Source organism: Peromyscus leucopus, chromosome 7, assembly GCF_004664715.2.
Source record: "Peromyscus leucopus breed LL Stock chromosome 7, UCI_PerLeu_2.1, whole genome shotgun sequence".
Classification (NCBI taxonomy): domain Eukaryota; kingdom Metazoa; phylum Chordata; class Mammalia; order Rodentia; family Cricetidae; genus Peromyscus; species Peromyscus leucopus.
In genome coordinates, this window is record NC_051069.1 from 8,164,094 (window position 1) to 8,176,659 (window position 12,566).

General features: G+C 52.4%; 1 protein-coding gene across 1 annotated transcript in view; it reads right to left on the reverse strand.

Moving 5' to 3' along the window:
* Megf11 (multiple EGF like domains 11) overlaps positions 1–12,566 on the reverse strand; it is a 326,646-nt gene that overhangs the window by 70,375 nt on the left and 243,705 nt on the right. The window contains 2 exon segments of the mRNA XM_028866814.2: positions 3,779–3,899; positions 5,508–5,754. Of these exon segments, the coding sequence (XP_028722647.1) occupies positions 3,779–3,899; positions 5,508–5,754 (368 nt within the window).

A 12,566-nucleotide genomic window follows, 5' to 3' on the forward strand; every position in this document is an offset into this window, starting at 1 on the left:
TCACAGACTGTTGTGAGCTGCCGTGGGTGCTGGGAATTGAACTCAGGACCTCTGGAAGAGCAGGAAGAGCAGCCAGCGCTCTTAACTGCTGAGCCATCTCTCCAGGCCCTGTAGCACATCTTCTTAATTGGTAATTGGCACGGGAGGGTTCAGCCCGTCATGGGTGTTACCATCCTTGTGCTGGTGGGCCTGGCTTCTATAAGAAGGCCGGAGGGATAGCCATGCAAAGGCGAAGGAAGAAGATGGCCATCTCCAGGCTGGGGAGAGAGGCTCAGACGTCATCAGCCCTGCCTGATGGAGTCACCTTAGATACCCAGACACCTTTCTCAGCCTCCAAGCCCAAGGGAAAACAAAGCCTTATAGTTCGAGTCGTTTGTCTGGCAACCTGCAAAGTCCAGCGGTGTCTCCACTGTAGTGGGCTCCTGGGCTACACAGCATTTAGAATGTTGGCATGAAATGGGGGCAAGTCCTGCTCTTCCCACTGGTCAGGCCTAGTTTTTCTGTGGGGCTCTGGAGAGCAGTTAAACTGTCAGAGGTCTGTGTTCGACAGAAGATCGAAAGGAAGGGGCCAAGATGGCGGCTCGGTCTTGCCAGCATTTTGGGCAGTCACATTAGTGGCTGACCCAGGAGCCCATGAAGACACTGAGCAGAGGCTGGTGAAGGTGCTGTGGAGGTGATCCCAACCTCAGGACCAGGCACTGGCCTCTACAGTTGTCTTTCCAACCCCTAGTGTCTGAGACACCAAAGCCTAAGCCGCAGGAGGTCCTCTCTGGGCCTCCACCATCACTGGCCCGTTTCCTGGCTGCTGGCTCCATCCCTCCTCCTGCCCATTATTTCCTTTGCATGTGAGCGTCTGTGTACACATGAGCATGTGTGAATGTACCCCTTCCATTCAGCCTCTACATCAGACTGGGAATTCCCCAGGGGCCGATTGCCACCCTTCCTGCCCTCTGCCTGTCCCCAGGGTCCACTGTCATCAAGCTACCTGCAATCATTCTCTTTCCTCTGCAAGCAAACACCGGGAAAATAGCCCCCAGGTCCTTTGTATGGGCTCTCCACACCGGACTCATTACAGCCGGGCAAGGGAAGGGGCCTGTGGCATCCTTGGGGGCTGGTGGCCTGGAGGGCCAGATGGGCCTGAGCTCCCAGAAGCTTCTCTGTACTCAGTGTCCCAGCAGAGTGGTGGCAGTGAGCAACCATTCCATCAGTCTCAGAGTGGGAAAATGGATGGCTGGAGCCCCATGGGGGCCAATGGCAAGTCAGGCAGTGGGAGACAAGGACAGGTGACCCTTCCCTTGCATCAGCCTTAGCCCCAACTCTCCTTGGAGGAGCCTCAGGCCTGAGCTGAAGCTTCCTTTTGTGACTCTGCATGCAGCAGGGTATTAATTCATGCAAATCTGCAAGTTCAATGCTATGTCAAAAATAGAAATTCGATTGTCTATCATAAAATTTAAAACAAAGTCCTCAGCACCAAAGCTTTCTATAGACAGGGTTTCTGGTCACCTGGAAAAGGTGTGTGAGGAAAAGAGCCACCACTATGTGCTGGCTTTCTCCTTCTCCTGTCCCTGAAGCCCAGCAGCCCACAGCAGCATTCAGAAGAGGCCTCTCCAGGTTCAGGGCTCCCTCCCTGGCTGAGGGGCTTCCTTGAGCCCTGCCCCGTGGGCACCGGACACCTGGAAGCTGTCTGGTGATAGAGGCCTTCCCAAAAGCAGGTTAGGGTGGGAGAAGGGGACAGGTGAAAGGGGTGATGTCATCCCCTCTGTCTTTTCAGAAGAGTGGGGAGAGGGGAGGAGAGAAGAGGGACAGGGGGAGAGGGGGGGGGAATGATAGAGAGGAAAGAGACACACAGAAAGACAGAGAGTGGGGGAGAGAGAGGAAGGAGAGAGAGAGAGAGAAGCAGAGGTGGGGGAGAGGGGAGAGAGGGAGGGGGCAGGGAAGGGGAGGGGGAGAGAGGGAGGGAGAGAAGAAGACGGACAGAGGGAAAGGGGGAGGGGAAGAGGGAAGGAGGGAGGAGGGGGGAGGGAGAAAGGGGGAGGGGGGAGGGGGAGGGAGAGAGAGCACCTAGGTTGGTGGTTCTGGAGTTGAGACCCAGGCTCTAACTCCACCTCACTCCTAACCAACACTGTGGCCTAAGGCAGGTCACTAACCTTCCCTGCTCTCTCTCTTATCCAAGAAAGGACCTTTATGGTCAGACCACGGTGTTCAAGACTCTTCAGGCTGTGACTGGTGCTGTTTTTGTGACCTGTTTCCTAGAACGTCCATACTGAGTAAACTGGGATGGAGTGGGGTGGGGGGAAGAGGAGGGCCTGAATCCCAGTGATGAGGCTCTCTTCCCCACCCACCGCAAGGCGCTAAGGGCTCTGTGGAACACGGCAGGAAGTCCTTCTTCGATCTTGATCAACGCTCTCCAAGTGCAGCTGTGTCTGCACACTGCCCTCCTCAGAGTCACCTGGGGAGCTCATTAAAGATGGGTTCCCAGAGGCTCAAGCGTGACCCCTGTCCTTTGCTGACTCTAGTATGTAGCCATATTTGGCCACACTGGAATCCTAAGGTCCCTCCCTGTCTAGAAGCATCCTTGGGCCTGCAGATGTCCTTCCTGGCTGCCCTGGGGAGCCTGGTGTCCAAAGCCTCCTGATATATCTTGCTCTACTCAGCAGGACTGTCCTCAGGCCCTGGGGAGGCAACTGAGCCTCTCCCGAAGTGGGGCGTGTTACAAGGGATACAGTGTGGAAGGGCAGGCAGCCTCTGAGGCTGGCAGCCTTGGGACCACAGGGAGGCGCTGACGGGGAGCCTGGCAGCTGATAGGAGGCTGTGGCTAGCCTGTGACATCCAGGGCTATAAATCAAGCAGGTATAAAAGGTGTTGGCATTTGCCAAGCACCTTGGATATGCAGTCACGCCTGAGGATTTTACCTACCATGACAGCCAACCCGAGCAAGGCTCACTGAAGGGAAATCACATGTATACATGGGGAAGCTGTGGCTGGAGGCAGGGAGGTTTGTCAGAGGCAGCATCGGACACATCACCTGAACATAGGCCTCCACAGGTGATGTTAGATCTCTGCCTGCTTCCCGTAGTGAGGGCTCCCAGACTGGAGGCCTGTGCTGGTAGAGGCTGCATCACAAGTACCCTTGGGAATATAACAGATTCTGGGGGCCACAGAGTCAGCATGAATATGTGAGCTAGGGTAAGGTTTCACAAAGCCAGAAGAACCACACATACCCTGCTCTGGCTCTTTCCCAAATCCTCTGCCACACCTGAAGCTCCTTTGGGTACCCAGACCCAATTCAGAGTTGATTTTTTTTTAATTAAAACATTTTTCTCAGACAGGGTCTCATGCAGCCCAGGCTGGCCTTGAACTTGTTATGTAGCTGAAGATGACCTTGAGCTTCTGATCCTCCTGCCTCTACCTTCCAAGTGCAGGAATTAGAGGTCTGTGCTACCAGGCCCAGTTTTATGTGGTAGGGATTGAACCCAGGGATTATGCATCTTAGGCAAGCATTCTACCAACTGAGCCAGATGCCTAGACCTAGCCAGAGCCCATCATATGAGGAAAATCCAACTCTTTTGCCTGTGAGAGACCACTGAGTCAGAGAGGCTAAGTAACTTGCCTTAGGCCACACAGACCCTAGACCAGGGACCCTTCACTGCTAGTGAGTGTCTCATGATGGCTCATGACTATAGACAGGGATGAAGAAAGGAACTTAGCCTTTCATGGTCTTGTGATGGATGCCAAGACCTCTTCTGGTGCCCCTCTGCATCTTGAGGGTTCCACCTACCGTCCAGCCTGGAGGGCAGGCACACTCGCCGGTGATGTGGTGGCAGGTGCCCCCATTTTGGCAGGGGCACCGTAGTTCGCAGTGAGCTCCATGGCTCCCAGGGGGGCACAGCTCCTCACAGCTGCACAGAGAGAGAGGTCTCAGATAGCAGCATTCCCAAGAGCGCCCGAGGATTCCAACCCAACGCCCCAGGGCTCCCTAGTGAGCCTTGCCTACAAGAATGGTTAATCTCAACCCCAACCCCCACCTGGCACCTGACTCCTCCCCCACCACAGGTGGTGGATGGTGTCAGCCATCAGCCCACTCCAGAATCAAGGGCCTGAACTGCACCTGAAGAGTGGGTGTTCCGATCCCCGCCAGTAGAGGGAGACAGGTCTCAGCTATACTATATTGAACTGTAGTGTACTGCGGGGGCCAACCCTTGAAAGTTCTGGGGAGGAGGCTGAAGAGACCTTCCCTACGAAGTCAGTTAGTTTACTTAGGCCTTGAAGATGAGGCTATTTTCACTGAGAGAGTGGAAGGGCATGCCAGGTGGATGAGAGAGCCAGGGTAAAGGGGCTAAGAAGTGGCCTTGGATTTCGCCTTCAAAAACCTGCCGCCACTACCCCCTCCCCCATGCCCATTTCCCCCCTCCCGCGCGCGCGCGCGCGTGCGCCGCGCCTCTTTTTAAAGATTTCTTCCTTTATGTATTCTGTGTGTACGAGTGCTCTCTTTGCATGTATGCTTGTGTGCTAGAAGAGGGCATCAGATTCCATTATAAATGGTTGTGAGCTGCCATGTAGTTGCTGGGAATTGAACTCAGGACTTCTGGAAGAGCAGCTAGCACTCTTAACCACTGAGCCATTTCTCCAGCCCCTCAAAACCTGACTATTTTCAAAGCGGGGAGCCTTAAATTCCAAGACATGTCCATTCCAGGCTCTGAAAAGCTCCCAGTTGCCATGGGTGGGTGGGGGGCCAGCCACTGGAGGAGCATGGGAAAGGTCTGCATCATTGCCTTGGGTCTCATTCCGATGGCCATGGCTTCAAGCTCAAAGGCCCCGGGAGCCCAGACACACTGGGACAGGAAATGCTCTCAATCCAGGATGTCTTATGGTCAGCATCCTTGGTCGATGCCTAAGGATCCTAGGCTGACTCTAGAGCCTTCAGCAGGGCTGGAACAACACCAGTCTTGTCTGTGAGCATGCCGACTAAGTTGTCTTGGGGATCGCCTGTCAGTGTGGCTTCCCCAGGGCACAGAAGCGAGGGGACCAATCAGCACGTGATATATCAGTTGGGCTCTTACCAGCCCGTTGCCTCAGATGTATCAATTAGGATGGGGCAAACAGAGGCATCCTGCAGAGGTCAACAGAGAAGGACAAGCTCACGTCTGCGTCCCCTAACTAGGACCGGCCCTCCGACATGTGACTCACGGCATGGATGTGAGACTTGCGAAGGTGAGGCCTGGATACTGTTAGACACTGTTGCACTTGGGGGTTCAGAGGGCAGATGTCACACCAGGACTTTCTGTTCTCATCTTCCTGCTCACTAGGGTGCCAAAAAGCTTGAAAGACCTGGTGAGGGCTCCTAGGCCCCAGCACAGTCCTGCTCCAAGGCAGGGCCATCCCGGCCACGCCTTCCTCTCCTAGCCCGACTTCATCTCTTCTGGCTCCGCCCCATCCCTTTTTTCCCCCGCCCCTGCAGTCCTGACCTCTCCCTGGCCCCACCCCCAGGCCACGCCCTCCCTACTCACTACACGCCGGTGTAGCCAGGGGCGCAGAGGCACTCTCCGGTGCGCGGGTCGCAGCTGGCGCCGTGGTGGCACTGGCAAGGCAGCTGGCAGCCCTTGCCGTGGGTACCGGGCGCGCAGAGTTCTTCGCAGCGCCAGCCCCGGAAGCCCGGGGCGCACACGCAGGCGCCGGTGATAGGGTTGCAGAGGGCGCCGTTCTGACATTGACACCGGTTGCTGCAGTGGGGACCCCAGTGCTCGCTGTCACAGCCTGCAAGAGAGGACACGCAGGGTCAGGGCTTCCTTAGATCCTAGGTCCACGCGGCCTTACCATCTCCACGGTCCCTGGAGAAGAGTCTGCAGGGGGGTGTCTGGAAGGAATCCTTGGCATCTGGAGACGCCCATCAGGCTCCACCAAGCCGCCAAGTGTTCTGGGGAGCTGACGAAGGCACAACCTCCAAGGCCTCCCAGCCCCGCAGCTCACTCTCAGTGGATGCCACTGCCCTGCCCCCAGTGCAAACGTGGTCACAGCTTTCCGCCTCCCTGTCTCTGGGAAGCCCTCCTTGGTTGGTCTGTCTCTAGTCCTTCCAGCTGGACCGTTCCTCAGGGCTCCTGCCGCCACCTCTGTGACCCCCGTTCCTCTCAGTGCCAGCTGGGCCCAGCGGCACGGCTGTCTGTGCAGTCATCTTTTCCCTTGCTCCACTCAGTCTTATCTCTCACTCATTTACTCAGGCACATTCCCTCTGACTCACCGTACCCACCCCTGGCTCCACCTCTCTGCTCTCCCTTCCTTCTTCCTCCCTGCCAGGAATCCCTCCAGCCCCCTAGATGCTGCTTCAGGTCCATTTCCTCACTGCCCAAGCTCCTTCAGAAAGAGCAGGGGAGAAAATGTATCCCTGGGAGGTAACAGACAGCCTTGGAGATCTTTCCCTGTAATTAAATGTTTTCAAGACGGATGGCTCTCCGGAAACCCGCATTCTAAGCCATGGAAAGGGATAGAGTGGCCCAGAACCACAGGAAGGTTACCTAACCTGTTGTCATCTCCTACTTTGACCCTCTCCCTTGGTGCATTCAGGACCCAACAAAAATAAGATGTCTCCCAAACACTGGGATTTTTTTTTTTTTTATTGAGTAAAACTGAAATTTATTATATGCCACAGTCGTCCTAGGGACCTCCATGCTATATATATATAGCCTTTATGGTTCTATGGGTTGTGTCTGATTGTTCATTTTATATCTAGAATCCACCAATGAGTGAGTACATACCATAACTGTCTTTCTGGGTTTGGGTTACCTCACTCAGGATGATTTTTTCTAGTTCCATCCATTTGCCTGCAAATTTCATGCTTTCATTGTTTTTCTCTGCTGAGTAGAACTCCATTGTGTATATGTACCACATTTTTTTCATCCATTCTTCCGTTGATGGGCATCTAGGTTGTTTCCAGGTTCTGGCTATTACAAATAGTGCTGCTATGAACATAGCTGAGCATGTATCTTTATGGTATGAATCAGCATTCTTTGGGTATATGCCCAAGAGTGGTATGGCTGGGTCTTGAGGTAGTTCGATTCCTAATTTTCTGAGAAACCGCCATACTGATTTCCACAGTGGTTGTACAAGTTTACATTCCCACCAACAGTGGGTAGCTTTTTTTTAGCAGAAGTGGAGTTTAGGCACCGACAGGCACAAATACTGTTTGAGAATATCGAAGGCAAGAAAGATTGCTTCCAGTTAAGACAGTCAGGTGAGGGTTCCTCATTGCAAGTGGGCAGTGAAAGATGGCTCACTTGTCTGCCTGCCAGAGGACCATCTGTCTTGCTTTCAGCACCAAAAGACCCCTGTTTCAAAGAGCACCTCGGCCCTGGGCAAGCTGGAACAGAGAGTACCTCTGCTGCCTGTGGGCACAGATGGCCAGCTGACCTTTGCACCCCAGCTTTCTAGGATTTTGATACTCAGAGGAAAGGGGGGAAGTGAGTGGCATAGGAAAGGTGTCCTTGGGGTAGGCCACCGTGAGCAGAGACACAGTGGCACTCTGGTGATGAGCAGGCACGAGAAGACAGGGTTTGGTGTAGCCTGTGAATATGCTGGGGCTCCACCAGCATCACCGGTTTTACCCAAGTCTTTCCCGATAGCTGATCGGGTCAGTGTATCTGGAAGCCAGCATCCATCCTGCAGTAGACAGGACCATGGATTCTCTGATGCCCACCACTGCGGGGCATTTACCCACCAACCCCACCGTTCCCCAGAGTTTTCTTGAGTTCCAGCAGCAGGAAATATTAGATAGAAGGATTTAGATTGCGGAGATAGACAGATAGAAAATACGGGATAGCCTGGAGAGGGCCTGAAACCTACTCCAATGGCCCAACTGTCTCTGCCCCAGGGTATTTATAGAGAGGCCAAGGGGTGGAGCAAAAACCTCCCCCCAGCACAGCCAAGTGCAGGACCACCTCAGACACCTGCACTCAGGCCCAGGGTCCAATCATCCTCTCTATGCGGACCGGCTGGGTAAAGGCACGAGGAACCTGAAAACGGGTTCCCACACACCATCTCATCTTGGCTCACTCCTTCATCTGTGCCCTGCATATTGATAAGTACAGACTGGGGCTGCCAAACTATCAGTGGCACCACCTTCTGTTTCCCAGTCCCCTCAGAGTGACAGCCTCCACTCGCCCTGACAGTGGCTCACAGGACAGAGGCAACAGTGGAGCGTCCCCTGCCCACACTTTCCAGGAGACCTTTCCAGGGCGTGGAAGGACTGACAAACTCTGTGTGTGTGTGTGTGTGTGTCTGTGTGTGTGTGTGTGTGTCGCACGATGCACACACTCCCATCTCTTCTTCCCATTTTTGAATATGTATATATGCATGTTTGCAAGTGTGTGGGCATGTCTGCATGTGTGCATGCTGTGCATGTATATACTCAAGGAGGGCCAAGGTTATGACGGGAGCCTTTCTCAATCCCTCTCCCCCTTACTCAATGAGGGAGGGTCTATCGGTCAAACCCAGAGCCTGTGGATCTGGCTAGTCTCACTGGCCAGCTTGTTCTAGGATTCCCCGTCTCTACCTTCCGAAGCTGGAAGGACAAGCCGCCTCCACACCCACCAGACATTTACATTTACATAAGTTCTGAGGATTTAGACAAGCGCTTAACAGTGAGCCGTTCCCCACTCCCCCTCTGTCTTTATTGCCAAGCACGTGTAGTTAGCATTCAATGTGTATGTGCTATGATTCCATTATAATGATAGTCATATTTAACTTTCCCCATGTGCCAGGTGCCATCCTGGAAGGCATGAGCAGTATTTAATCCTCACAGGCTTCACTTTCTTCCCTACTTTATAGACAGGAAGACAGAAGGTCACGGAAGTTACATGATTGTTCAGGTTCTAACAGGGCAGCCGAGGTCCCCTGATTTCAGGTCATTGCTCAGGTACATGGGACACTTCCGGGGAGTAGTCCGAGATGGGAAGCTTGGAGGTTCTGAGAACAGTAGCCGCAAAGCACAGGTGGCTGATACCACAGAGGCTGGCTGCTTCCTCTCTGCCCGCCACTGTGAGCAGCTTCAGGATCTAGACAAGCCTCTCCCCCAGGACCTTTCGGGCCACAGTCGCTGGACGTGAAACTGTGTCAGTCCAAAGCTAGTCGAGTCCCTTCATGTTCTGCTGAGCATCCCGGGACATTTGCTTTTCAGCTACTTATCCATACCTCCATGATGTTTTTCTTTTCTATTTTGAGAGAGGATATCACTATGCAGCTCAAGTCAGCCTCCAACTCAAACTCTTCCCTCAGCCCCCTGAGCGTTAGGATTGTGGGCATGAGCTGTCGTGCTTGGCGGTGGCCTCCATTCTTTCTGGAATAGCCCGAACCCAGTAGGTGACAAAGCCGTGCCCTGGACAGGGAGGCAGAATGTGGTCACAGGGTCTGGTAGCTGTCCTTAGCCTCTTCCCCCCTCACTTGTCAACTCAACATCTCCCAAGTACCTAGGAGTGCTGCGTTGTGGAATGCTGTGCTCCAAGCATAAACAGACATTACCATCCTCATCCAGCAGCTGTGACCATTTGCAAGGGACCATCAAGATCAGGGGGCCTGATGATGCCCCCTCACAGAGGAGGGGGTGGCTTCCAGTTTCTCCTTCCTATACCTCCCCCTGAGCTGCATGTACTTCTGCCCCAGATGCTTGGGGTCTTGAGGGGTGCTGGGTGGGAGGTTAACTGAAGGGGAGACTCCATCTATGCAGCTATGAGGAAGCTGTCATCTATCCAAGCTAGGGTGAGACTTTTCAGTGATGTGGCGGCTTTGACCCCCTAACTCCTGTTAGTGACCCCCTCACTCACGTTCTGGAAGTAAGCCTATTAAACTCCTGGTTTTGTCAAGTCGGACTTTGGTGAAATGGTTACTTTGGTCCACTTGTGAATGTGTTCCTTTGATGCCCTAGCTCAGGTGAGTAGACATTTGTTCATGTTTGGCCAGGAAACTTCATACAACATGCTAGGAGGTAAGCTGCCCTCTCTTGAGATAGATGGTTCATCAGGGGTGGGGTGGAGGCAGAATTCAGCACTTGGGGACGCTGCTAGAATAAAGGTGGCTTAGGACATTGTTGAAGTCACGAGAACACAACTCTGGCTCCTCACACTACAAAAGGAGGTGTATATGAACTTGCCAATATTTGTGTCTCAGTGTTTACGAAGCCCCTAAAAGCACAAGGCAAGGCTAGGGAGATGGCTCAGTGAGAACTTGCCATGAAAGCAAGAGAACCCGAGTTCAAATCCCCAGCACCCACATAATAGCCCAGCACGCAATCCCACTTTTGTGGGGCAGAGACGGACAGATCCCAAGAGCTTACTGGCCATCAGCTTGGCTTCAGATTCAGCGAGAAACTGTCTCGAGACTAAGGTGAAGCCTAGTGGGGTGACTCATCAGCCAAAGGTGCCTGACGGTAAGGACCCCAGGACACACATGCTGGAAGGAGAGAACAGATTCCGGAAAGTTGTCCTCTGATTACCACCCCTCTGCCACACACACACACACACACACACACACACACACACACAGAGGCAAAAAGTGACAAAAGATACACAATGCCCTCTTCTTGCCTCTACACATATGTGCAAAACACACATATGCACAAACACGTGCATGTGCACACACATACACACCCCAACAGCACTATGTCCAGGCAGAAAAGCATGGAAATAAACAGAAAACACAGAGACAAAGAAAGTGCAGCCTCCTGCAGCTGTCAGAGGATGGACAGACATGTCCAACCCCGCAGGGAAAAGGTGGGCTGAATCAAACCGTTCTGACCAAGGAAGCAAGGAAGTGTGTCACCCACAGCAGAGAAATTTCTCCTCAGAGTGACTCAGTGGGAAGAAAATGTTAGGGACCACAGTGATCAACTTTAGTTATCTGAAAAATTCACTTAAAAACTCCTCATTCCCCATTGATGATAGGGAAATGAGGCGGAGCCGGGAGAGTCAATTATCTACTCTGCTGAAGGCAAGTAGAGCGATCACCCCGAAATTACAGCGAGGTCTCACGCTCCCCAGCAGAGCCATACACTCTGTCCGATTTGGCCAGGCCATGTCAAACCCTCACATAGGTACATGGGTGCTGTTTTGTTTTTTGTTTTGTTTTCCCTTCACCCTGTCACAGACTCTGCTCTCTAATTATATTTGCTTTCTGCTGAATTTTCAGCTTCTCTGGGCAGCTACCCAGGGCTTAAGGAGCACCTAGAGGTACCTGGCCAGCAGCTCAGCCCTCCCTTCAGACTCATGGATCCAGCCTTCTGGGTTCCTAGGTCCTCACAATGGGGAAGAGTTTGACCCCTCTCTTCCCTAGTGACTTCACTGCAGACAGGATTCCCAGTTCATAGCCACAGTTGACGGGGCTTTTACTATACAACCAGGCTGTGTACCAGAAGGGCGAAGTCAATTTTTCTCCCTTAGGGTCATGGATGTTATTACTATCCCCATTTTTCAGACAAGGAAGAGAGGTTCAGAGAGGCTAAATAACCTATTCCAGGTCACACAGCCAGGAAGTGACTGGGAGAGTCTGGGCTGCTGACACAGCTAGCCTGGGCTTGACCAGCTAACATTAATAATCCATAGAGAGAACAGCTAAGGCTTTAGCTCAGTTGGCAGCATGCCTTCCTGATCTGCAAGAGGACATTGCATAAACAGGGTACAGTGGTTCACACCTGCCATTCCCAGCACCTAGGAGGTAGAAGCAGGAGCATCAGAAGGTCAAGGCATCCTCAGCTACACAGTGAGTTTGAAGCCAGCCTGGGCTACATGAGACACTGTCTCAAAAAAGAAAAATATCCACATGATGAAGAGCAGAGGGCCAGTTCCCACCTGTGCCTTGTTTAGAGTTTGGTTTCTGTATAAATAGTGGTCCCAGGTTTTCCACAGACGACCCTATTTCCTATCATTTTATTCTCTTCAGTGAATGCATTGACTTATTAATATTCCTCTGTTGTGTTATGTGGCATAAAATTCCATGTTAATCCCTTATGTACACAACCTGATAGCATCCATCACGAGTGCTAACATTAACACTAGCATGTTCAGCTGCCTCCAGAGACACTCGGTAACCAACCAATCGCAGTGACTTCCCACCCTGGCCTTTAGTAAGCCTTAATCTTTCTTCCTGCATTTACTTACCATCTCCAGCCATTCATATGAGTGGAATTATAAGCAGCAGACTTTTGTGTCTGACTTATTTCACTTAACTTCTTGTTTTCAAGGTCCATCCACACTGGCCTCATTCTTTTAGTGGCTGAGTAGCGTTCTGCTGCCTGTGTACACCACATCTTGTTTTTCCATTCACGGAGTGCGCCCACGTTTTGGTTATTGTAAGTAATGTGTAATTACTATTGACATGCAAGTTTTTATTTTTTTAATGTCTTTTTTTTTCTTTTGAGATAGGGTTTCTCTATGTAGCTTTGGCTGTCCCGGAACTTGCGCTGTAGACCAGGCTGGCCTTGATCTCAGAGCTCCATCTGTCTCTGCCTCCCGAGTGCTGGGATTAAAGGTGTGCACCACCATGCCCCTTCTTGTCTTGTCTGGATTTGTTTTGTTGTGAGCACACGG